Source organism: Neodiprion lecontei, chromosome 1, assembly GCF_021901455.1.
Source record: "Neodiprion lecontei isolate iyNeoLeco1 chromosome 1, iyNeoLeco1.1, whole genome shotgun sequence".
NCBI classification, from domain to species: Eukaryota; Metazoa; Arthropoda; class Insecta; order Hymenoptera; family Diprionidae; genus Neodiprion; species Neodiprion lecontei.
In genome coordinates this window covers 37,520,958-37,548,802 of record NC_060260.1, presented here as the reverse complement: position 1 = coordinate 37,548,802, position 27,845 = coordinate 37,520,958, and the positions used below count along the sequence as shown (strand labels likewise).

The window sequence follows — 27,845 nt, the reverse complement described above, 5'->3', positions numbered from 1 at the left end:
ACCGTTCGCTTCGAAACTTAGTTCCAAAAACGTATTTCGTGTCAGAGAGCGCTACGAAAACGGGGACACGAAAAACGCGAGCGTGGGTTCCTTCAGGCTTCTCTCGGTACTCGCACGTGTGGATGGAAAAAGGGAATATACACACACCTTTGCCGGAAGCGATCAATACATCAGGTTTTTAGTTTGTGTAAGAAATGATAAAATATTTTGGCGAACCTAGGCCCGACGCACGCACAGAGAAAATAGTCACGGAACAAAAGAGTTGTGACATTTTCTTGAATTGCGCGAGAATGAAATTACATGCGTATACCACGTAAGGAAGACGGGAAAAGATCGATTCCGTCGTCACACTCGATCACACACTTATTCATTGAATCCTGTGTATAATCAAACCTCTCATTGTAACGAGGGAACATTGATCCTGTTTAAGTCGATCGATGTATTTTCGCATTACGGTTCTCCATCACGCTCTGCGATAGCTGGATAAAATTTAGGGTATAACTGCTATAATCTCAATATCACAGATCGCAGTTCCGGAAGTAGATTGTAAAAAATATTACGAATACAGCGATACCCGACATTGCGATCGAGCTAAAAAATAGTTACTCAATAATTCCCACGCTTCAGGGAAATAGCGTACAGCAACGTTAGATGCGGGGTTAACTATTTTCAGGACAACATGCAACGAACAAAAAGCACAAGCATATCCACCTTGGTCGTAATTTGGGGTAGATCATGGTCCGGGTACGTCGGAAGCTCCTGAGCGTAGGTGGGTAGGTAGACGTACATATTGCATGTACGTAGGTCGATTCGCCGTGAGCGTTGGAATATACGGGGCAGCGCGTGACGCGGCACGGCACTGCTCGGCGAATCGTAGCTTCATTGATTGCGACGTCGTACGCCGGGGCCGTTGGGCGAGTTATTCGGTGCGAGAGGGGGCGCCGGAGGAGGGGGGGGGGGGGGGACGCTCGCGTATGCAGAGTCGAAACCCTCCCTCCGCGCTCATTCAGACCGCCCGGCAGAGAAAGAGATCCGTGGCGGAGTGCTGGAGTGACAAAAAAGGCCCAGGGGATTCCGGGGAACGAGGAATCGGAGGAATGGTGGATGAAACGGAGCAGCGAACGCTCGAATCGCCCGACTAGCGAGCGATTCGCGTCAACGTCACACCGCGAGGCGGAAGCAGCGGACTCGTCGACGTCGGTCTGGAGGAAGGGGGCTGAGGGAGGAGGGCGACCGACGAACAAATGACTAGCGCTGATATACCTATAGGTATACGTTCGAGCGTTGCGTTGAAAGGGAAGAAGCTACAACGCCGAGCGTAGCGCCAGCGTCGACGGCGGCAGCCTTAGCTTCAGCTTCAGCTTCAGCGGCAGCAGCAGGATTTTCGCCGTTCGGTTTCAGTGCGCGCGTAGTCGCCGTGCTGTGAGGTTCTTCGTCGCGTTATTATCGATCGTAGGCGGTTTGAGCGCCTGAACACAGTCGTCGGGGGGGGAACCGCGAAGAAAATGAGATCGATAATAAGTAACTGGCATAGATTTAGCCCTAAGAAACGGACAGAAACTGACCGCTGCTAGTATAGTTAGAAGCTTAATCGAATTTAGAAGTATTCTATGTGTGTCGGAGCTAATGATCCGTAATTTTTATGTGAAGCATAAAGAAAAATGAAAAGAATCGTCACGATAATGATGATGGCCAACTCTCCTCCACCTTCTCCTTCTCCTCATCCTCGATCTTCGCGAAGAGCCTGATGATGTATAACCCCGTTTCTTACATGACACTGTCACGGCTCTTATCGACTGTGTCGCGAGTGACAATTAACATTATGTGCGTGTGTGCGACGACCGTCTGTACATCTTAGGAACAGAAGGAAGGAAAGAAGTAAGATAGAAAAAGAAGAGGAAATTGAGAGAAGGATAATAAATCCGTTTACGGTTCTTCTTCCTAAATCCGCATCAATTCCAATTAAGTACATTTGAAAACTTACGCGTTGCGTATTTTGTATACCGTTTTCGAAACGTTTCTCGTAAAATTATTATCATTGTTACTACACTATCGATTACGTTCATTTCGGTCAAGTTTTAACCTACAAGGGTCTCTATTAATAGCAAGCTATACCTGTACCACAACGGCGGAATCCCACGTATTTCCTCACAAAAAAAAGTAAACTCGACAAGAAAAATACACGAACATACCCTAGGGGATAAAAATCTTGTGCCGCACATCAATTGCGGACTGCCTGTAACAATAATAATAATACAGTCTTTATATACGGAATTTCCAGTAAACGCGATCTGAGTTTCCTAACTTTAATTTTCTATATACTGTTTCCGACTGCTGATGAAAAAATAAACATATAAACCACAGTGCGGAAGTATTTCTGAAGCGGTATTTATATAGAAGGAAAAAAGAAACATCATTCAAAAAAAATTTAATTCCTTAAAACGGGCGATGAATCTCTTTTTCGAGAAGATGACATATATTGCTGGCGTAATGTAATTCGGAACATTAATAATAATAATAATAATAATAATAATAATAATAATAATAATAATAATAATAATAATAATAATAATAATAAAATTAATGATAATAATAATAATTCTTATTATAAGAACAACAATAACGCTCGTTTGTATAGTAAAATTATATTTGATTAAACATCGACACGAAACGCTACTGCCTCACGTATATACATATTTTAGATAGCTACACGGTAGGGTGTAATCGAAATAAATCATCACCATATTGTTACACCGATTAATTGGTATATGTCTATCGTGGTTTTCATCGGTGAGAATTACTAATTTTTCTTCTCTTCATTCTTCTCAAAATCACGTACACAGAAACACAAACACATATACACACACACACACACACCTGAGTACAACAATACACTGTCTCTTGGAATCGAAAAACCGAAAAAAAGAAAACAAAACAATTGATCGTTAAATCTGGAAAGTATTCGTGACGCATGATGCGAGGTTGAATCGCAATGATAAATCTGTAATTATTACGCGCGTCGGTTGCAATAAAAATTATATACATGTACAATACAGTTGAATAATATAATAATAACACTATAAATAGTAGGAATTTTAATAGTATAACGATTGATCGTGCGCAGTTGAAAGTTATCGCGGATGAGAGAATATAATGAAAAAATAAAAAAAAAAAAAAATAATAATACAACAATCAGTATAAGCGGATTATATTTATCGTAACGAAGTCGGTAGTGAAAAATCTTGCTGGTAAAATAACGAACTGGATATTGATAATAATATGTATAATAAAAGTATCCCAAGGTATTGAGGTAAAAAAAATTCTCGTGGAGAATATCGAAGAATCCCGCGTTCGATTTCGGGCCAGAAACGATAAAGAGGACACAGATAGTCGGGGGGGTCTGGAAGATGGCGCGAGCTTAACGAGACCGGAAGCGGCTAGTTAGAGGGTAGCAAGTGTCGCGCGAGTCTGAGCGAGTCCGAGCCGCCTCACTCCCACTCGAGAGCTACTCGGAGGCGAGTCGTTGAGTTGTCGGCGGTCCCAAATGTCGCGGGATCCCTACTCTGGCGGGAGCGGCGTTGTCGGTCCCGGAGGGGGTACGCGGTCGCCGCGAAGCGGTCGGAGGGTCGGTGAGCTACCGACGGTCGACCGAAGTCCGTCGCGAAACTACGCGAGCGGTCGGGGCAGCCCGCTGGGTCGTAAGCGGGGCACGCGAAGCGGGAACAACTCGCCGGAGCACCTGGGCTACGGTAGCTACCACCACCACCAGCTGGGGAGTCCGTATTACTCGCGAGACGAGGACCTCGGCAGCCCCGTGATGCTGGAGGAACGGGGGCGGAGCATGTCGACGGGGGGCGGGGGGCATCACAGATCGAGAAGCGCCTCGCGGCCCGCGATGTCGGCCTCGGCCGGTATGTCGGCGAGGTACACTAGCCTCGATCGCGCCTCGGCCGGTATCCTCGATCACGACAGAGAGTTCGTGCCGATTCGCGAACCACGCGAAAGGAGCCGCGAACGCGGCCTGTATCTCGACGACGAGATATACGGGTCCCGGTCCGCTCGCCAGAGTCCCAATCCTCACCTAATGCGCGACGGCGGAAGCTACATTGGCGAACTTCAACATCAGAATAACGACCTGCAGAGAGAGCTTGGGAACCTTAAGAAGGAACTTGAGCTCACTAATCAGAAACTCGGCAGCTCTATGCACAGCATTAAAACATTCTGGAGCCCCGAACTTAAGAAGGAACGCGCCCTCAGGAAGGAGGAGAGCACCAAGTACAGTCTCATCAACGAACAACTCAAGCTACTCAACTCCGAGAATCAGGTTAGTGGGACGTACGGATGGAACTGGCCGACTGTTTTCTGCCGAACTCGCCGCTACTACGACGGCTTGACGGACAACCGAAGCTACGCAGGAATACCGAATGTAGCTTCGTTTGCCGATCTGCCCGCGCGATGCTAAATGTAGCTCCAATTGCCGATCCGTCGGCGCAATATTGAATGTAGCTCTGGTTGCCGATCTGACGGCGTGATACTAAACGTAGCTTCGGTTGCCGATCTGACCGCGTTGAGCGGCTTGTGTTTGGCAGAAAACCTCCGATGTATAGTGTTTTTGTAGCTCTTTCACGTTAAGGTGGTTCAAGTAGGAAATTTGAACTTGAATTTTCATCGGTTTTGAAACACGTTGTTATGGGTTTCGTCCCGCAACAACGTAATCGACACGATGAGAAAATTTGTTGTTACCTGCGGTGTTGGTCTACCTGTAAAGAAATGTTAGTTTCCCGTTGAATAATTCACCTTTTTTACGCACACTCTATACCTATTAATAGAGCCAACGTGCGTACTACCACGAGAATCGATTTTACTCCGATACCTACTCTTTTTTGCTCACTCCTTCCGACTTACAGTTTCAGTTTCATTGCAAAAAATTCCGAATCTTAGATTGAATAGCTGAAAGAATGATATTATTATACACTATGCTTGATCGAAGAATAGATAATGTTCATGAACTTTAGGGTATGTTTGCTACGGTGTAATACAAGTTTGTAGGTATAATGAAACGCACACCCGTTAGGTTAAAAATTCAGATTTTTTCCGAGACCTTTCGCTTCGGGGTTTGTGAAAAATATATGCATAATCCTGTTTTAAGATTATACACCACTCCCCCATTTTCACTCAGCTAAATCCATTCTCGTCGCAGCAGCTTCTGATTCTAAAAATGTGATGAAATCTCCACTCTGTAACGAAATTATGATAATCTGAGAGAGAGGGGGAGAGGGAGAGGGAGAGAGGTGGAGACTATTTTTTGCTTCTTTCGCCTGTACATAACCGTGCGGAGAAATCGATTTCTAATTACTGATAACCCCGAAGTTGAAGTTCGTAATTTCGTATCTCGCTAGAATGTGAACATCGAATTTAGATAGTTCAACTATGGAAGGTTCAGGAGATTACCATTATTGCAAAGAAACAAGTTTCACCCTCATATCATTCTTTACCATTCTGTTAATTTCCAGCCAACATTTGTACAAGCTGCAAAAGTGATTACATTAGTTTCCTGTACCATACTTGTCATATTAACGTTTATGCGAATTGAAACCTAATTAATTATCGAAATTCTCTCAGAAGTCTTAAACTCACTTCTAAAGATTACATCAATTCACTTGTGCCGTATTATTAAACGCAGTAACGTAAGACGAAAATTGCGGCGCGTGTCATCCACTCGGTTCTCCCTTTCTCTGTGGCATAATTTGAGATTCCTTTTTGTGTCACATTTGCCCGAGAACCATCAATTGAGGACTGTTCGTTACACATACATATCTCGGTTATTCAGCTGCGCTGTATATTATATTGTACAATCTGAACGCGAGAATTGCGAGAATCGTATACAAAAGAATTTTTCCTATATGCATTTGTATAATCTTGTTGAACAATTTCACGCTTGTACAGTTAAATACTTCTATGTATACATGTAGGTAGTTGATCACTTTTTTACGCTGCGCGATTAATCTGCAGCAATTGAACGAAAATCTAGACTACGGAACGTTGAGGCAACTCAGTTTTTAATCAATCTGCCAATCAGACGCGGTGAAAATAATATATTTCCACGAATATTTCTCCAGGGGAAAACTCTGTTGAACTTGACCGTTTTTTCGTGCAGACAAATGCTTCTGGAGTTTTTAAGCTTATTTCAACATTTTTACTTTCAGGCATACGTTGTATCGCAATATATTTGAAGAAATTAAAATTTTTCACCCATCACCGTTTCTCAGAAAAAAATTTCTTACTTTTTTCTTTCCGCTGAAAGATTCCTGTAATTGCATTCTGGTCGAATTCTCCCCCGTTCCTCCATTTGGTGTGGTATTCCGATCTTTTCTTTCATCAAAATAAATCTGAGAAAACTTCGATTCATTCTACATCACAGAGCTTGCGAATAAAGCGTCGATATCCGACGCCCAACCAGCCTTGAGAGTTTCTCCCCGGAGATTTTGTGCGTGGGCAGTTCGCCAGATGAGACTCGCATTTCTGGAGGCCACTGACTCATCCTATACGAATAATTATATCACAGTTAACCTTTCGAAAGATCCGAGAAACCCCTCTATGTTGTATATTATATACAGCTTGGAATTATGCGTACAGTCATTGACCATTTGCAGCTTTTAGCACTTGAAATGTTGTCGAAAATCGCAGATAAAGTGCGACCGGAAATACAGCGGTGCAAATTTAATTCCTGAAACAACTGTCATCTCGATTCTCCGATTCGATTAACGAATAAGCCCGGAAAATATTATTTTACGTTTATACATGCAAATTACGAATTAAGTCTCGTCGCCGTGGCGCGAAAGTATAAATAATATCGCGGAGAGAACGTTGAATGATTTTCAATGGAATAACCAGCCTAGAGACAAACTTTATTGTGCATAAGATCTCTTCATTTTGATATAAAAAATTTATTCCTATTATCATTTTTTCTCACATATACATCATTTTCCAAGAGTAACATATTACATGTCATTTACTGCGATAAAAACTCTATTATCGACTAGGATTCAACAATTTTGTTATATTTCACTCAATTTATTCTAGATTTTAGAAAATGAGCGCTCCGGAAGTAGCGTACTAGGCGGCGCCTTATTGTCAGATGTTGAAAAAGGGGTTGAAAAAAAAATTAGGTCCAATCTTTCGACCAATACTTTTATTAAATATAGAAAGTTCTGGAGCGAATCTAAAATCTCAATTTCCAATTTTTACCGATACCTCGAGCAATGCCTCAGGTGATTGACTGGTTTGTACACCTGATACTTACCTATAAAAATATCGGTCGAGTTCGTTAGTATCGCTGTTGTTGTTATTATTATCATAATACACGCGTAGCTTTCCTAAAAAGATACCACGCGTTAAGGTTCTTCGGTATGCCCCGCGTATAATCCAACTATGGGAGGTATGTAGGGCGTTTCGTACATATAATCTGCGTATCACCTATAGTACGTGTTTATAGTATGTAGTAGTAACGTGCCGACGCAACGACGACGACGATGACGACGACAAGATATTGATTTCCGATAATCGTACTTATACGTTATTCCGACGACGTGTTTCGCTTGAGTAATGCAGTGATTAAGTACGGTAACGATGCAATCAAGTCATCGTCACACACAGCGTCACGACGGGGTTCGCTTCGTCTTTTAACCTCCCTGAAATCATTGCTCCGGTCTTTGCACGCATCTGCATAATGTGGGATAAACTACACTGGTCATTGTGTTGCACGAGAAACGTCGATTGTAAGTAGTATACGTACGTACGTATCGAAAGTTTTCCGTCAAACTAACCGCTGAACGCTAAAAAGTAGGCAACCGAAGCTACATTCCGATACACGTCGCGATACGAAATGTAGCTTTGGTTGCCTACTTGCCGGCGCTTGGCGGTGATTTTGACGGAAAACTTGCGGTACAGTTGCTATTTTTACACATGTTGGTCACATTTATCAAAAAAAGAAAAAAAAAGAGAAAGAGGTGGGGAAAATTTATGCAAATGAAACATCGAACCTCTTGCTTGCCGCCATTTCCCATTGGCCGATATATATTGCCGTGCGTGATGAAACGCGAACAACGGAACGTAGTGGAAGTCGCACGTGACTTCGTGTATGCATATAACCTACACATTCATCCGAAAGCTTATATGTACTAGACGTGCCTTTCCATCTGCGTTAATCCCTGGATTATCAGGTCTAATTCCCACCCATCGACGATGGCCGTCGACATTAGATTTACAGAGTCTCGTTGAATCGACCGTTTTTTGCTTCTTCTTTACCTGCGATTGTGTATAAATGAGTTAATTCTCAGATAACGACGCTCAGCTGCAGCCGGGTTCCGATGATGATCATTTTGCTTATTTTGCTTCTGAAAAAAGAATTCTGTTTGTTCGTTTTTTACCTTGAAATTTTTGAAACGATCGTAAGTAGCCGCATCTAGCCTCTGCGAAAAGATACAAGCTACCCGTGTCAACGTGACAAATTTTTCTTTTCTGTTTACATTCGTTGCAATTCAAACTACCTAAATTCTACAGTCGCAAAACGCGAATAAGAGTAAATAAATCATATACGCGAGAGTGTAATAATCGAGTCGGTAAAGTACGGACGGCCTTCTTTTTTACGCCTTGAATTCTTCTTCTTTTCAAAGTAATTTTCAATATCCCGCGGCTTTCGGAAAACTACGCGAGGATTGGCTACGTCACTTCTGACGTCACCACGCTTAGATACTTGACGCGCTACGCGCCATCTTTTGGTACGCGCGCAAGGATTCAAATTCGTGCTTGCGTACCGAATGATTGCGAGTCAATCATCTCTCCGTGTCTCCACAGTCTATTGCAAAACGGGCTATTTTCATTGGTCAGAGTAACCGTGACGTTGTTGCAAAAAACGCGCAGCGTTAAGAAAAAATTAATTCGATTGCAGTTTTATCTTGGACACTTGGAAAAAAGTTTACGAGTTAAAGTTGTGTTTTCAGTCTGTTTTCCCGTGATGAAAGCGGCTTTAATTCTATACAAGTATACACATATATATACACTTAGTACCGTATTTATTTATTTATATACTTTGCTTTTTCCTTCTTTCGGTCAACAGCTTAACACGTTTATAGGTATACAATATACATTCATAGAAACTTGCGTATACAGCATGTTTTATATACACTGGGGAAAATCAACAACGTTCGACAGAGATCGTTCCCTGGCTTATCGAGTATACCTGTATATTTATTTGTATATTATACACACGCGAGAGACGATTAATAAGTTAATTTTCCATCGGTGCTGTTGCTGAATCGCATAGAAGTTAATTTCTGTCACAAACATTTGACAATTTTGTGCGAACCACCGCAACAGCAGCAGCGCAGCTGGCATAAAGTATGCGTTATACACTCACACACGTAATACGCATTTAATTATTATTATTATTATTATTATTATTATTATTATTATTATTGTGGAAATCCATGATTAAAGTCACTAGCTTTCATTTATATATAATATATATAAAGAAATAAAATAGAATTTAAAGTAATGAAAATTTTTATGATTTGAAATGGAAAATAATTCTTAGATATGTCTGTACGAGTAGCGATGTGTTTTTTTTTTTTTTTTCGACTTCGAGACTACTTTTTTTTTATGCGATTATATCGTCACTGCAGGCTTTGATAAAAATTCAAAACTGTATAATATACATGACTCGGCATCGTGTATCGGTGACGATAAAGGTTTCATTCCGGTTTTCGATGTCGAGTATCCGAAGCAGAGTGGGAAGATATACATGCGCGCGTACGTAATACGTACACACGGAGAGGTTCAACGCATTAGCCTATGAAAGAAAGACACGCATCGGACTCTGTCGTGGTTATAACGGAGAAAGACTGGAAAGGCGTCTATTCACCCTGTGCCCTAAAAATAACTCTAAAAATAGCCAACCCCCGTCTCTCTTTCCCTCTTTCATTCTTTTCCCTCGCGAGCATTTTACTTATATCCAGCTGTTCTACGGAAATCTTCATGATTATATACCTATGTATAGTACACATAACTACTACACCTAATCCAAGGCACGCCGGTTCCTCTCGCTTTACGTCCAATGAAGTAGGAAGTTTGTCACTTTACCCGGTTTTCTTATACTTTCTTCTTCTTTTCTCATATCTCATGTATTTTTTTTTATTTTTTATTGTTTTTTTTTCTCTTCATCAATATTCTCCTCCTTATTTTTCCCGAGTTATTTACAGGCGTGACGAAGTCATTTCCTGCTTCGCAAGCTCCCAGCCTCCGAGTATCCATTATATTATCCACCTATATACATACATAGGTATATACGTATGCATATGTATGCATTGTACTGTATAACGAGCTTGAAAGTATTAATTTTAAACAAATTTTTTTTACTCTTTTTTTACTCTCGGCCGTTTTGCGGCCGCCCCGTTTTCACCTCTGACGTGGCGGTGTAACGAGGAAAGAATGGAAATTAATTACCGTAGTTACGCTCCTTCGGCAACAGCAGCGTCAACCTTCCGTCTGAAAATCTTTCTTCTTTTTCTCTCCCTCCCCCCCCCCCCCCCCCCTCAAGCAAATGGCCCACTTTTAAATTTCTCCAAAGTATAAACTTTTCGACACAATTACTCTGCATTGTATTTCTCTTCGCGAGATATTTTCAGGATTCGATCATTATTCCCGAATCCTCCTCTCCCAGCACGCACAGAGATAGAAAAACTTTTACAACGAAATAATGAAATTTACGGCCAATTATATCGCCGGAGTTGGAAAAAGTATGTACGAGGATGATATAAAAAGTTGTCGGGAAATTTGAATTTAAAATCGTACGATTGAATCGTTATAGATTTTCGAAGCTTATGGACAGAGACTGTGGTTCTCGAAGTTTCTATTTCGGAATTGATAAATTTTTTTTTTTTCGACACATGATTTTCAAGAGTTATGGATTTTAAGGAATGATTTTTTTTTTACATAACTCGAGCTTTCACATCTCCGCGTGATCGATCATATGCAGCAAACGTATTCAATATTTCTAAGAATGTTTTTCTCTTTTTCTTTTCTCTCATCTGTAATTATACCCAGAAATTAAAAGATCATGAATATTCGGCAAAAGACGCATATTATAATATTAAAATCGTTGGACATCCTGAAGCTCAAAAGATTCTACGGTACAATAATATGATCAATAATAAAATCCAGATCGAGCTATCTTTATCGACTGTAAAGTCGAATCATAAAATTATGGTTAGAATTCGAAGGAAATTCGTGAGCGAAAAAATTTTAAAGATGTGTTTTTTTTTTCCCTTCTACCCAAAGAAAATCTCTATATACCTCTGTAGTAATTTCTATTTGTCAGATTTTTCCGAGGAGGGGGGAAAATAGAATAGAAATTTTTTTTCTTTAACCCAGATGTAACAAGTTCCGAGTAGCAATGATGGCTATGTTTGTAGTAACTAGGGGGTAAAAAATTACATGTTTCAACTCTCGGCTCTCGCCTTTCTCGCGTCGACGCCATCGCTGCAGGCTCGAATACACGGAGACACAAGAGGCTCTCTTTTATATTAATGCATATATGTATATATATTCTTGTCCGGTCTTAAATTTTTTTTCACCCTTTTCCCCACGTGTTTCTTTACTTTTTTCTTCTTTTTTTTCTTTTTCACCGACTTAACTCTTATATCCGTGGTTGGCTGGCTGCAGCTTGGATGAATTATTATGGTTGAATATAAGAGAAACCACTGTTCAACAGCATTCTTTCTTTTTATTCACGATTTTTTGAATCGGGCCCAGAAAAATTTGAGGATCGCAACCGTTTCGGCTTCAAATCATGCGGTTGTTGTAAAACATCGGATTAGTTTGCGTCTTTTCCTCGATTCGATTTTTAACTTCCGATTTCGTGGCCGTGTCGAAACGTTGAACCGATAAAACAATATCTGCACAAGTATTTTGATATACCTGTTATAAATCAGTAGAAGGAGAATTTTATGCCCTGTAAATAATGAAAAGAAAAAATAAATAAATAAATAAATAAATATCTTCATCCTTATTACATACGAAATGAGGACGTATACGCGAATTTTTTTATGTATTTTCACGCGCATTTTTGGAGGCATGAAATACTTGAACACTTGACGACGAATTCGCCTGATCAGCTATTCGTTTCTCTCAACTGGAGATAACAATAAAAATGAAAATATAACAAAGAGACAAATTGAACGCACATTCACAGTACTAAAATGGAAGTTCGAACGTGACTTTTAACACGTTAATTTAACGTACAGTGTAATCCTGAGTTCTATACCATGAAATATTGAATTGCTGCGGTTATATTCAATCCGCTCGGAGATAAAATAAAACTTGAACATTTTACTCTGCGCATTGTTCGACTAATTCGACGTTATTTATATCCATTTTCAGCTTTTCTCTGAGATTCTTACTCCCGTCCGTTAGATTCCACAAAATCCGGAGCACGCGGATTTGGTAATTAAAAGGCAATGCACGCGTAATTATCCCATTTAAGTAGGCACGTATAATTGTTAGCTAACTTACTTCATATTTTTAAGAATGAAAATACGAAACGCAATTTTTGTCCGGCAATAATAACGACAAGTTTTTCTTTTTTTTTCTTTTTTTGAAACAAAATTTGAACCGAGAGTCTGTAGCAACGATAGCAGCAGCAGCAGCAGCAGCAGCACCTAGTTTTCTTCCTCTAGTTATTGATCGAGGAAGAGTTCTCCCAAGTTTATTTTAGAAACACAGTCGCATGTGTGTGCTGACAGGTATATAAGTCATACCTACACCTAAATACGACGGTGAAATGTTGAAGCGGCGAACAAAACCCTCCGCCTTTTGAAAACTGGAGATGCTGGAATTTTACTTTTCAACGCTTCAAATTCTTGAAATTTCTGTTTCATATTCCGCCGGCTGAACTACGTATGATCGAAAGCTCTAACGTTATTGGAAATTTTTTATTTCTATTTTTTTTTTTTATCAAATTCTTACGAGTGACGAAAGCTTGCTAAATAAATTAGTAAAACAATTATTATGCGCTTTTCCAATTAGCAGAGATCACTGATGAGCGTATCTTAATAAGTTTGTGACAAAAATTCGTATGTTTTCCTATTTTTCATCTCGAATCTGAATTAGAATGTAAAAAGAAGTTACACTGAATTTTTACTCATATTATTTATACGCGTAGATGATGATTTTAGCTGTAGTCGTTGACATGCGGAGAACGATTGCGGTCTCAAGTCGGAACGTAAATCGATTGGATCGGAAAGGATTGGATCGGAATTTTTCTTTTCTTATTACGCAGATAGAACGTACAACCATCGACGTCTGGAACTCGATATAAGAATGATTTATGTACCTTCTGGCATCGTCGTCTCTCCTCAAACCAGAGAATCCGTAATTCTTTCTGTGAATACGTTTCTGGCATTAACGTACATTGGAATAAAGCGAATCTAAGAAAAAACAAGCCGTTTGTAATTTATCAAAAATTACTTATCGATATATAATGTATTAAGCATACCGGATATATGTGTGTAATAAAGACTTTGATACAGTCTATTCGTCGGTAATGATTGCAGAAAGTAATTACGGTTAATTAATTTTTGAGTAACGAAAACCGATTTCTTTATACTTCATTTTCAGTTCGAGTATAACGATGGTTCGGTTTAATAACCAGATTTTCTTAAAGCCTATGTTTCATCTAATCAGCTTTCACATGTTGATTTATACAAACTTTAAAATAGAAGGGGAAAAAACGCGAGCATCCTTCTGGGTTTTTGAAAAAAATTTCATTTTCTTTTTCTCGTTCTTAGAGCCCGTACAACTGTAACCAAAAAAATAAACACAGGAATAGTAGTAAGTAAAAAAAGTAAAAGCGAGAGCAAAAAGCAGTGCGTCGTATCGTGATTGTTGCCATTTATACCGACGCTTTGGTTATATGTGTGCACTACGGTGTATATTATCGATTTCGAAGACGAAGCGGGGAAAAAATTAAAATAAAAATAAAAATTTAAGCCGCAATTTATCTGCCGCACAGTTGTCACGTTGTTTGCAGTGCCGATCGAACGATAGTTTCCATTGTCAACGCGCGATTGTCGCGTTCAAGTTACTTTTTCCCTATGATCGTTTCGATTTTAACAATATGTTTAACGATATTCCTGCTTCTCGTCGTGGCTTTATTTTTTTATACACGTACCTGAAAGAGGATACAGAGATTTTTTTTATCCCAACGATTTATCAACTGCATTTTCATTTGCACTTTCATAGGTCAAAGCTAGAAGAACCATTTGACGCGTGTCGAAGAAAAATCATTGCTTCGCGTTATTAAAATTGTCTGAAATTTGCTAAACCATACGTGCCCAAATTATTCAAAATCCAACTCTTTGAAAGTAATTCTAAAATTGCAAGGCAACGAATTTTGTTTCGATGTTTCGTGAAGCTAACGTCGCTTGTTTCAACCCCGTGAAGAATCTTCCTTCCGAATCCCTCCGTCATTTTCACTTCTCGCCAAGGCCTTTCAGGTTTGGAAAAAAACTGTCACATCTACCTATAAAAAAAATGTTTTTTAGACCAGAACCATGTGATCGGATCCCGTGATGTGTGCAGCTTCTCTCTTCACTTTAAATTCGTGCGCGCTACGGCATGTTTGTAAGTATTCAGCCACTTGTGGTTTTCACGTTGTACTTGAGTCGACTTGGCGTCGTCTGGGACGCATCACGAGGAAACCTCGCGTACTTACATTACGGTATTCTCTTTGGAATCGTTGCGACTCAACTAATTACTACAGTGACGCGATGCGGCTGACATGACGCATGGCTGCTGAATTAATACCAGGCTTCTTTCATTGGTTGCCTACTTGCCGCTTGCTATTATTGTACCTTTGTCATTTATCTTGGAAATTCGTCTTTTTTTTTTTGTATCTGTCTCTTACGCAGTCTCAGCGATGCCTTGGAATTTCAGGCTTGGATCTTCAACCGGGCTTTGCGATTGGTCGGAAATGAACTTCGAGAACAAACTTTGGTGAAAATTATTCTCAACCTTTATTCGAGGTAAAAACTTGAGCTAAAAAAAAGTCGGAAGATGGTAAAAAATCGCCAACATATTCCTTTGTATACATGAATCAAGGACCGAGGACATGTAAAATCATTCGTACACTTTTACTACTTTTCTTTCGGTGCAGCAGATTGTTTATACTTGGTTTATTTATTTTCTATTCTTTTCAACACCGTTGCATATGTAGAATATATATTATACTTATATGTATATTCTTTGCGTAGAAACGCACGTGGCGTCGTTAATCTTGGCGTATTATACAAATACGCGAGTCTCACACCACGTGTAAATTCAAGACGCAACTTCCCTCGAGAAATTAACACTTAGCAACACATAAGCGTGAGTTTTCGTTCCCTGCAGTGGTGAATTGCGTTTTCTTCTCAACCTTTCACGACACATCGATTTGGAAAGGTGAAAAACGATCCAAGTATGTATAATAAAAGTAGAATAATACGGTTCAGTAGCGTTTCCGAAACATTTGAGTTTCCAAATTTGAAAAAAGTTACGACTGGTCATGTCATTTCGACAGGTCGTCCGTTGAAAATTTAAAAATCTGCGGAACTCGCAGTTGTCTTTATCGTAATTACACAGCTGACAAATCGTGTTCGACATCGCAAATTTGGTGTTTAAGCAACTCACGGCTAACTCACGTCGATACGATATTTCCACAAGGCTTCACGCGGCAACTTGAGTACCGATTTTATAACCCGCTGCGCCTTCTTTCCTTCTTTCCTTCTTTCCTTCCTTCCTTCATTGGTTGGTTGCTCTAATCTCACGCGAAAATCTCGCCAGTATAATCGTTGCTGCCGTTGCAGTTACAACGACAATCTGTAAATCGACGAAGAAAATTACTTTTGCTCGAAAGAGAAACAATATTCCCGCGATATGGGTTTGAAGGAGGGAAGGTTGTTTAATATTTTTACCCTCCGCGTATCGACTCCGTCGAAATTTTGTCTTCCGCGCACTTATAAATGCTCCGCAATATTCCACTTGACAAAATAATAGAATCGGATGAATAACAGTATACCTACCACTTGAGTTTAATCATTTTGAACGTCTCTCTCTCTCTCTGTCTCTCTCTCTGAACTTCTTCACTGTTCGCTTCACTGAACTCTGCTCAGTTGGGCAGTGGCTCGTTTATTTCCCGTATCTTCATCCTTTCTCAAGATTATCGATTCACCCATCCTCCCGTTCGTTTCTAAGCCCGAACCGTTGCACGCAGGGTACATAATTAAATAATCGACTGTCGCTTAATCTCTTAGATCAATGTATCTCGTACAATAAACTTTACTGTTATACGTATAATTATTATACGACAGAGTCGAGAGGAGGATATCAACGATGTGTTATTTTTTAGAAATACACTCGCGTCACACTTGTAGTAATATTCAGAGTTGTGGAGAATTTTTTTTAACAAAGTATAACTGGTTCAAAGCGTCTCGTAGCGTCGTGACTTACGTGTGCAATTTTTGTGAACCAGTATAATTTGATTGATTATGATTTGCCTGTAGTCAAATTTCTTCTACGCTTCTATTTTTGCCTATTTAGAAGTCACACTCATACATTCATACACGTATAACAATTTCCATGTAGAAACGTGGATATTCTTTTCCTTGTGCGCAATTTACTCCATACCGACGATGCATGGCTGGTGTGTATACGGAGAAAGAGTTTTACGTCTATGAGGATGAGGACGAGGATGAGGATGAGGATGAGCTAGAGGAGTAGGAAGAGGGGGCGGAAATTGAGCGACGCTTTACGTGTTGGAAAGGGAGACAAAATAGGAGAATGTATACAGGTATTTGTGTAGCTATACGTATATGTAAAATAGAATGAGGAGGAGAAGGTGGAGGAGGTGGAGAGAATCCTGGAGAGGAGAGTAGCCCTTCTATACCTGACGATGGTGATGGTGGTGGTGGTGGTGGTGGTGGTGCCTACACAACGTGTATAACCGATCCATCCGCCTACGCAAACCGCCCACCATTACTACCGCCATTGCAGAGCACCTGGACGTCGTCGATGTAGAGGAACACAGGAACACAGGAAGAAGAGCACGTCCGCGGGGTGGGAAGGAAGGGAATTCCACTATCCCCGACGAATGTCGTATAGTAGCGAACTCTCGACTGGCGTGAGTATCAGAACCCGAGGTGGAGGAAGAGAGGAACGTGGCTCAGGCGTAGGGCTCTTCGTCGTCCGCTCGATAACTGCTCCCTCCGCCATCATCCTCGTCTCTCTGGCACCCCTCGCTCACCGTTTCAACCCCTCGCCTCTCCTCTTCGATCGCTTATCCCGCCTAAACTCTCTCACTCTTTCAATCTCTCTCTTTCTCTCTCTCGCTCTACTTTTTTCTTCATCCTTCTCTCTCCACAACCCCACCAACGAAACGTATCACAAGGTTGGAGTTGGTAAAGTTGGGGTAACGAAACCTCAGAGGCACCTACAATCGTCATTGCGAAATGTTGGAACGACTATCGAGGTGTTGGCTTTCCAAAATCTATTTGGTATGTTCTTGGTTTTTATGATTTTGTGATGTTATGATGTTCTGGACAATCGTAACGGTCAGATGTTACGATTGTTACTAACTTTGTTCTCGTTTTATAACTGTGCGGATCGTTTGACGATTTTTACAGTTGTTAATTGGCCGTAAGAGATATTAGTATCGAAAGAACGTGATGTGGCTTTAATTTCATGACATATTTGATTCAAGGATGTATGGAACGTGCAATTGTTGAACAAAAGTACCTGTTATTGAAAGATATACATTTTTTTTTCAAAAAACTTCGTTAATCGTAGCCGCAAATCACGCTATGGTACAATTTTTCGAAAACCGTTGTCTGCTCTTTTCATAACATTCATTGATTCGATCATATTCCAATTTTGAATTGCCTAAGAATTTGGGTCCATTTTTAGGATGAATTCTAGGCTTGTTTGAAATTCAGTATTAAACCGGGCTGATTATTAAGCTGAGGCTGCCATGCAGGGAACTTTTCTTTCTATGTTTCGTTACTTAAATGCTACCACAACTACCTTCGATGTCATCGTAAATTGTCATCGACAATGGACAGTGTTTGTACTTGATAACAGTGGCCAGCTTACCTGAATTCGAGCAGATAAACCCAAGGATAACACTGCTCGATGATCTTGTCAATGACTACGACTGTAGGTCGTTGTAGAACTGATCGTGTGTCAGGAACTAGCGAAAAGAGATGTGCCGGAACCATGAGAACTTGAAACTAGAGTAAACGGACATTGCTGACCATTTTTCGATACAGGAACCACTCGTTACCTAAGTTATCCTTGTATGATCGTTTCGGTTTTAAAAGACACGCGGACGACGAAAGAGGAATAAAAATTTCACGTCGCTTTTATTACTTCACACTCCTGATACAAGTTAGATAGACTCATATCTATATTGTATAATGTATCTTGATGGGATCAATCAAGTATGGTTAAAGTTATCCGTACATCGAAAAGGTATACTTATTGTTCAGACTGGAAGAACTTCAAGCATATGTTTGACAAACGGTCTCCAACGGATTACGATCTGTGTTATAACGAAGTATATAACAAAGATAAACGTCAAATTGACTCGAAAAATGGGAAAGTATCTGAATCATCACCGTGATATTCTAAAAGTTGTCAAGTTTTCAATCTTCCGAGTATATCGTCAAGATTCTTTCCTCATTGTCAGTTTTCGGCTCAAAAGTTAAGATCCAATGTTACATTCGATGAAAGTTTGGAAAAATGGAGTCAGTAAAAACGGCTTCCTGAACCCGGAATTCGAGACACTCGCGCACCGGTGAATATGGTAAACAGTCAGGGTGACGCTGCGATAAATCGTGAAACAAGTCGACTAGGTTGGTTCATTACAGGTACAAGGCCCAGATATGATCTAAGTCTTGGAGAGTCAAGGCTTTCGGCATCGGCTAGGGCGCGATTTTGATCTCTGCTTGATTTCTCGCCTGCCGATGCAGGCTTGGCTCAATTCTACACCAAGTAGGAACTTTAGTTGCGCCCTGGGTGGGAGGCCAAATCCCCCCTTGCTCGGATGCCGATATCGACCCTCCAGGGCCGACTGCTCCATCCATCCATCCATCCATCCGTACCCTGCGGAAAAGCCGTGTGACGCGGGCATGTTTCGCCCTTTCACAACCGGCGAGCTTGCGGGATCTCATTCATGAAGTTTGACCCACCACCCCCTTGTCCTTTTACTCTTCCTCCACTGGCTCTTCCTTGTTTACTCCAACGGCCATAGCTGTGATCTTCGAGACCATTTTCTTCCACCTTTTCTCTCTCTCTCTCTCTGTGTACCCTTGCTCTTACCCTTTATACCCTTATTTTCTTGCTATTGTTCTACCACAGTTTCTTCTAGACCCTCATCTCTTTGATTAAACGAAGGTTTACCGAATCTAAAGGTGTCGTTTGTCTTTCCCTGAAACTCTCTCGTTCTCGCTTTTGCCTCTTAGGTATTGTACACTTATTGTGAGAGAAATTTTTAGTTCCAGTTACCGCTCAGTCCTTAACTATTTTCATTTTTTACTACAATCGAAAAATACAGTTCGAGGTAGAAAATGAAAATTAGTTTTCCAGCTGTTACTAGAAAGTCTGGTATCCGTTACTATTCTTTCTCATTACGATCACTCTTGCTATATTTTATTGTAACCGTTGTCGAAATTTAATGCTCGTGCGACAATAAAGTGACGTTAAAGCCTTGTTTAACTAAAAAAGTAGAGTAAACCTCAGAAACTGATTTTGCGTTGCAATAACCAAAATGGTTAGGCGTAGCTCGTTTTTCGTAATTCCAACAATATTCAAACAGTTTTATTAACGATACCTGTTTTACTCAATTTTTCTAGTTGCTATAAAAAATGAAATTTTTCACAGTGTATAATTCGTGGAGTACGTATAACCGATGAACCCACTGTTCGTAAGGTTTATATCCGCATCTGTCGATCGCGTTCAATTCTATGCTCTAGATCTTTTCAACTTTCTTTCCTTTCTTTTCAACTTCTTTCATTCTTTCCGGTCTTTAAAATTATACACCGAAAGTCTTTTGTCCAATTAATCGTCGACGGTGATTTCCAATTTCCAATCGCCTCGTTTAACGTTTATTCACTATATGTATACCTATGTATACCTACTACCAACTCGTCATATTCGCAATTCGTACCCCGTTAGTTGGGATGAACGTCGATCGTATTTCCTGAGCTCTGAGGAAGCTTTACAGCAATATGCTCTATACGACTGTGGAATGCTAATGTGAAAACTCCGAGGTATGTTTAGCTTCTCGCATATATATTATAATTCGTGATAAGAAAATAAGAAAATATTGCCGAAATATGCTAATTCTTAAAGTGATTTCTCACTTGTTATCGGATTATATTCTACGTAAATCCTTCCCGCCAGTTTTGTTTTATTATTATTATTTTTTCATTTCGTACAGATTTTGTTTATAAATGGAATGCCTTTTGTTTAGAACGAAGAGACATTTTTTTCGTTTCATTATTCGCCTGTAAACGAACAAATTGTAATGATCAAAGAACAATAAATCGCTGCATGCGGTGAATACTTTTTCGACACGTTGTAGAAAAGAAAAAAAAAAAAATTCAATCATCGTACTCAAGATCGTCGAAATGTAAGTTTTCCATTAGTCTTACGATATTTATTCTATAATTTGAGGATACAAGCCATAAAAACTCAATATAATTATACTGTCTGAGATTCGATGGCGGATTTGAAGTTAATTGATTTTGGTCATGGTCCGGCTGATTAATTTTACGGTATTCTAACCGCGGGTAATTAAAAGCAAAAAAAAAAAAAAAATTCATTGTTACCCAGCCAAGAGAAGAATAACAACAATGGAACCACGGTTAATAGAAATTGTTAATTAAGGTATATGAAACTTTTGATTGAACGTATATAAACCGCGGCTCAAATCCGCGTGAATTAGACGCCAGTTTGATTAGAAGAAACTAAGCGAGGCGGCTATTATTGGACAAAAGTCGATTCTACCAGCTGTTTGGGTCAGGAATTGGATGAGACTCGAGCCTCGCTCTTCGCTTTGCAATTTCGGACAACTTCTCTTATACGGCTGCATGGTTACATGTTACACCCAGTATTAATGCTTTTCATGGTGCCAGAAATAGATCGATTATGTCTGCGGGTACGACGAACCCGGCAGCAATTGTCAATTTTGGTTTGTTGGACGCCTGGCCAAGTCCGTTTTCTACATCCATGATATGGAATTCAGCTATGCTTATTTTCAACATGCGAACTGAAAAGTTGTCGCGTACTTCAGTCGCGGTTATCGACTTCTGGATAATCAATTTACAACAACAAAATGAGCTTTGATTCGTCGAAGTTGGATGTTACAGTTTCTTCTTAGTCGAAAAGAAGAAAGGCAGATTATAAGTGTGGGATTTTTTACAGACTTGTTGATATAATTGCAGAGTTCTTTTGGTGAAAATTCGCTTGCTCATTTTCTTTGCTTATTGTTGTTCTATTTTTTTTTCTTCTTTTTCCATACTGTATTTTTTTTTTGAACTCATCGAATCTTTATTTACCACAGCTAAACTTGTTTGGTTTTTATTTCGCTATTCTATCGTTTGGAATTTATTTTCACTCGATTTTACATCAGTCACATTCATCCCGTATCTTTGGAAGGGAAAGAGAAGATTACCTTGAAAATTCATGCATCAGACATTTTTGTGTCGAGTTTGCGATTTCCTGAGACACGCCATGTACCAAATTTACAAAAATCCCAACATTCATTTTTACGATAAACAACGTGCGTAAAGTTCAGAAATTTACACCCTAAAATATCAAACGTAACTTTTATTATAACGAGTATTATAGGTACTTGAATAAATTTAATCAATTTTCAATCTGTTTAACACGCTTTGTTTCTCCAGCTAATCCGATCACTACTTTTTTTACTCACCGTCAAGTATACATATGATACATGCATGATTTTTTATTTCTATTTAAATTAAATATAAGAAGGTTACCTTTTCTGTGTATACATATATGTATATTACGTATATTACGTAGTACGTATAATATGACGTAAGCATTTCTGGCGTGCGTTATAGTTTTCCGCATGAGTTGATACCGTGTAATTCGTTTTGAAAGCAATTCTCGTATTACATCACATCGAGTTTCAGACTTATAACATATTTCTCATTTTATTTGATTACACAAGAAGCGAAGGAAACGGTAAATAAAATAAAAATATCTACCTCTCTGTTTTTCCTCTTTTTCTTTTCCCGAAGGGGGCGGTGGAGAAACAAAAAAAAAAAAACAGAAAAAAAAAAAAAACGAAGCAAACCAGCATTCATATTATTTCACAAACAGTACAGCTTGTACAGAGGACAGCCGTCAAACGTGACAGCAACTCCTGGGAGTAATTAGATTCGTGATTCGTTGAAAGGCAAAGGTCGCCCACTGCAATTGGGCCTTTAAACAAAGAAGATACGAGGGGTTTGATGTTGTTCGTGTCTGGCTAATCCTGTAAACTCGACGACCCTCCGGATAGTGGAAAAAAAAAATGAAAGAAAGAAGTAAAAAAAAAAAAAAAAAAAAAACCACCATTCTGTGTCGTTACGCAACCGCGTCAAAAGTGCTACGCGAGTTCCTCTTGTTGTTACGGTTTACGCTACGATTTAGAAATTTTCTTTGAATACGATCACAGAATCCGTGAGATGATATATTTCTTGCATACTTATATATCTGTCAATTTGCGAGTCGAACATTTTGCGTTATATTTTTTTATTGAACAGAAAATATCCTACAAATATCTAATCGCGAACGAAAAAGTTGCACAACTTTTAATTGTTAAAGTTCTTGTCAGTTTTCTTTTTTTTTTCCTCCACCTTACTCCGATACAGATTGCTTTATCCCAGATGAATTAATTGTACGGAAATCGTTGTCGAATGATATTTGAACAATTTGAAAATCGACCGGAGTAAAGATAAAAAAAAGTAAGTGGTTCAAGGAAACTCAAAGTTTGCGCTGAGACTGAACAGATCGAGCCAATCAGTTGTGTTTGTTCTCGACCTGGACCTCCTCTATTTCCAACCACATATTTCAAGTCCTTACATACTTTTCGATTTCGACGTTCCTATAGTAGTATATATTCATAGTTCCTATATCCGCACACATGCACGCATTTACATAAATGTATATAGTTGTACATAACCCGGGTCGCGATAAAAATGTTTCCCTTATCCTGGGGGTTCAAAGAGACTTTCCAAGTCGCTCACCTAACGCAGTTTGATTCATAACGGTTTGCCTCGTCGTAAAACACCCTCATTTCCCTTCCTTGCGTTACTTGTTTTCTTTTTTTCTTTTTACATTTTTTTTTTTTTTTATTTATAATTATATAAATTATGGGAAATATTTATCTTCCTTCTCAAGACGATAGGTGATAACAAGAGTCGACGTTTCACGTAAACCGCATCTAGATACTGTTATAAAATCGACAAGAAGATGCGTTATTACTTATACTCGTTGTCCGAGAAAGGAGGAAAATCCTCCTCTTAGCCCAGTTCTTGAGAGCTTTTATGTAAGTTGTTATATGTGTATCGCGAGAGTGTGTTACGTATGTACATATCGCTTCTCGATAAGACGTACCGGCGGAAAAACGAAGCCCCTCTTAAGACGAGATCCTATTACCGATCAACTATATCCCATCGCATGTTATATGCCAAGTGTACGTTCAATCTCCGTTGCGGTGGTTGCACTGTTTTGGCACATGTAAAATATCGGGGCGGGGTTGAAATTCCGGATTTGAAAAGTACCGAAAGCGCCGAGTCAGGAATTTATTGGTGGCGAAATTTAAAGTGGAGAAATCGAACTTTGACGAAACCTCGAAATTTTTAATGGTCCTTTGCTCGAAGCTCAAAGTTTCGAGAGGACAAAATGCCGACGAGTCGAAGTTCCGAAAGTGCGAGAGTGAGAAAATTTACAAATCTGAAACATCGAAATTCCGAATGATCAAAGATTTTCAATTCTGTGAATTTCTGGCTTGGTGAAATTTCACCACTTTGATCTTTCTTTGCTTTGGATTTTTCATATTTTTACCTTCGGAATCCTGGTCGTTCCGATTTTCAGTTTTGCTCATTTTTTTTTACCCACTCGTTTATTAAACCACGCTGTGTGAGTATATTTTAATTTTCGGAATTTTACTCTATCGACACTTTATTTCACGGAATTTCGCTCCATCTGAACTTTACTTTTCGAAAATTTGCTCTGTCGTAACTTGAATTTTCGGAATCCCGCATTTCAGAACTTTGAACTGTCCGCTTTCCTACCATTCGAAACTTTACTGTTTCGTAAAAGTTTGATTTCCTTACTTCAAGCTTCGCCCCCCCCCCCCCCCCCCCCAAATAATTCGCAATCAGACGCTTTCGGAACTTTTCAAATTCGGAACTTCAGCTCCGCCCCAAAAAATCGCACAAATATCGCACGCGTTACACTTTTCTTTTAATACTGTACAACATATTTGTTCTAAAATAATAAAAATTGATTTCTTAACCCTTTATTTCAGAATTGAAGAACGTTTTACAGACATCATTTTTATTATATATATATATTCATCGATCATCCTATCAGTTTATGGCTAATCATTATTGATATTCGGAACGTATTCATAGAAAGGATTTCTTTTTCCATTTCACTTCGATGTGTGCTGTGGGAAAAAATTTTGTGTTGTTCAGAATTGCTTCCGGAAAATACTGGGGTGACATTATCGTAGTTACTGATTCGAAATTCTGATGTCAAATTTTTAAATTTCGATTCATAATTTCGATTATTATTATTATCATTATTATTACTGTTGTTGTTGTTGTTTTATTTCTAACAACTTATCTGTATTACATATATGATAAAGTAATCGCTGTTCTCCCACCACTACTACTCCTATTAATATTGCTATTTCCTTTGCTACTGCTACCAGTATTACTATTACTGTTACTATTACTATTACCGTTACTTTTCCCTATTACTGCCGTCATTTCCACTTTCGGTACAGTAACAGTATTACGAAAAGTTGGTATTATAAAACGGCGTGCGGGGACGTCCGCCCGATTGCACGACGAAGTAGTAATCAGGGAGTTTGGTCAGACGCCGTACCGAGTTGCCGCTTCTGGTCTTTGATTAGTTTTACATGTGTGTAGCATGGTATTACCCGTGCAGCGCATACACACGTGCACGCGTACGTACGTACGATGTATCCGCATGTCGCACGTCCGGGATTAATGACGTCACGAAACTGCCGGTCAATCCCCGTTGGAGAGAGCGAGAGAGCTTGCCAAAGTACGGGCGTGGCTTTTCCGTGACGTCACAAACCGACCGAGTCCTCTCGAGATAGGGAAACAGCCGCTGCCGACGTGTAACTGGGTCAATCGGATCTATCGGGAGATTTTCTTACACAGTTTTTTATTTCTCTGTTCTTTATTTACACTCTGGAGGCTGACTTTCTGTATCAACGTTTTTGATTCTATTGCGTTTTTTTTTTTTTTGTAATTTAGACTTTCAAATCCGCGGGAGCTTTTACTCTTCGCGCTTTTCTCTTTGTTTCGTTCTTTTTTTACTTTTGCGGGGATAACTCGAAACTGACGGTATATACGTTGCGTGTACTGGATTTGGATTATCGAGGAAATGATCTGGTAGATCAGAGTGTGAGATTTGAACAAATGATGAGAGTAAATTAAGCAATTATATACACAGTCCTGACGAACAATTATAATTACATGTTCTTTCGATTTCTGTTGGACTTAATTTATCGAAGTAACAAGAAGCGAATAAACAATTTGGGGAATTTGGTGTGTACGAGTCGATTTCGACAAATGTACGAGGAAATGCGAGTCAAACTTGCGATTTTCTTTGAAAACATACTAAAATCGTTTATACGTTTCGTATAAAAATTCCTATACGGTGAAAAAATTTTTAAATATATCATATGCGTCGACCGGTGAAAATTTAGCTTAAAAATATTTTCAATCTGTGGCGAAACAAATTACAATATATTACATATTTATATATACACGTTGAAAAAAAAAAAAAAAAATGGAAACAACGAATTTACGCAGCAATGTTTTGCGGTTTTGACCTTTGTAGATTATAACAGAAAATATTGTCGCTACATTCATTTTCTATTTAAAATTGTACGGTAGAATTACATCGGTCGTAAAATCACATCCTAGTGTCCGACGGGAAAACATAGAATGGGGCATTTCGATACACGCCAAATTGTCGGGTACGCAATTTTTAGCCTCGCCCGCGGCAGGTTAGCGGAGAGAGAGATTGGCTCCCCAAAAACTTCGCTAATCCTCTTCGGGAACTCGGGATATAACAGAAGGTATATCGGATCCTTGAGCGGTGGCAAACTCACTCGAGGAGATCGATACTCGTGTATTCCTTCTCTTCGCTTTATTTCAAAAACTGTCGCCAGGAGGGGGGGGGGGGAGAAAAATATTATTTCTACACATCCGTAGGTATATTTATTATTCACCGCATTTGTAATATATTGTATTACACAAGGAACGAAAATCTTTTCACCGATATACGTATGTGCGTATAAAGAAAATCAAATTTTTGCCGTACCTTCAGGTAGTATTAGATTTTTTTCCATTTTCTCTTACTTTTAGGGTTTTCTACCTCAAACGGTAAAAACGGAACCCTTGTAGGATCGCTTCGTTGTCCGTCCGTCTGTCTTTTATGACACTTTTTCTCAGGAACGGGTTGAGGTATCAGGTTGAAATTAATGTCAAATACTAAGGTCTGCTGTCCCTTGGAGGTGTAAAAAAGTCAAGCTTCTAAGTCAACGCAATCGAAAGATACGGCCATTTGTGTCATATTTTGATGAAATCAAAACCTGTAGGGTTGACCCAGAGTCATGAAATTTGGAGAGAAGCAAGGTCTCGTGTGTCAGTAATTCTCATTCAATCGAAGGGGTGAAGTAGACGGAGAATGAGATCATGTTATCTTCATTCCGCGTCAAGTTTGTCAAATATTGTATATAAGTATAGCGCAATTACTTCTGGTCCTGTAACGATATTGTTATTAAATTTTAATTCCGTAACTCACCGTTACCGTTTTCGTTTCTGTTTCAGAAACAAAGTATGATGGTTCGCCAACTTGAGGAGGAACTTCGATTGAGGATGAGGGGACCCAGCGTTGAGATGCAGCAGCAGATGGAAGTTCTCTTCAATGAAAACGAGCATCTGACTCGTGAAATAGTAATACTTCGCGACACGATTAAGGTAAGAATTTGCATCAGCATTATATTTTTATTTTCTAGCCTGCAATCGGAGCCCGGATGAAAAGGAAAAAAACAAACATAACATTTTCACTGCCGTTGTTATGCGAGATTCCTTTTACTATCCTTCAAGCTGGTCGGGCATTGGCTTGATAAAAAAAAAGAAAAGAAAAGAAAAGATAAACGTACAACCAGCGTCGTTGTGACGAGATTGAAATAGTATATTGTGCAACAAGGAAGCAAACTCGATCTTTTCGGGCCGAGCGCGAGTTTGCAATACGAGTCGTAGTTGAGCCGAATACGAATATTGCGAAATCGTGAGGCAAAAATGCCTTTGCCTTCTTGTTGTACACGATTTTTTATATAATTAGAGCATGTTGCGCGGTTTTTCACGAAGCACGAAATTGAGGTTAGGGTTGCGTAATGTCAGATTTGTTCGCAACAGCGCATGCGCGCAGTACGGAAAAGACAACATTTAACTCCTAGGACTTAAAAGTAGTGT

The 27,845-nt window shown here is 39.5% G+C and overlaps 1 protein-coding gene across 7 annotated transcripts in view; it reads left to right on the top strand.

The window, feature by feature from the left end:
• The first annotated feature begins 1,280 nt into the window (after positions 1–1,280).
• LOC107219232 (trichohyalin) overlaps positions 1,281–27,845 on the top strand; it is a 68,131-nt gene continuing 41,566 nt past the window's right edge. For 3 of the 7 annotated variants that reach the window (XM_046746401.1, XM_046746403.1, XM_046746402.1), the window contains exons 1-2: positions 1,288–4,324; positions 27,198–27,347. In XM_046746401.1, coding sequence (XP_046602357.1) covers positions 3,545–4,324; positions 27,198–27,347 — 930 coding nt within the window. In that variant the 5' untranslated portion in view covers positions 1,288–3,544. Of the gene's footprint in view, positions 4,325–27,197; positions 27,348–27,845 lie in introns of all 7 variants that reach the window. The other 4 variants (XM_046746398.1, XM_046746400.1, XM_046746404.1 and 1 more) reach the window with 3 other exon arrangements.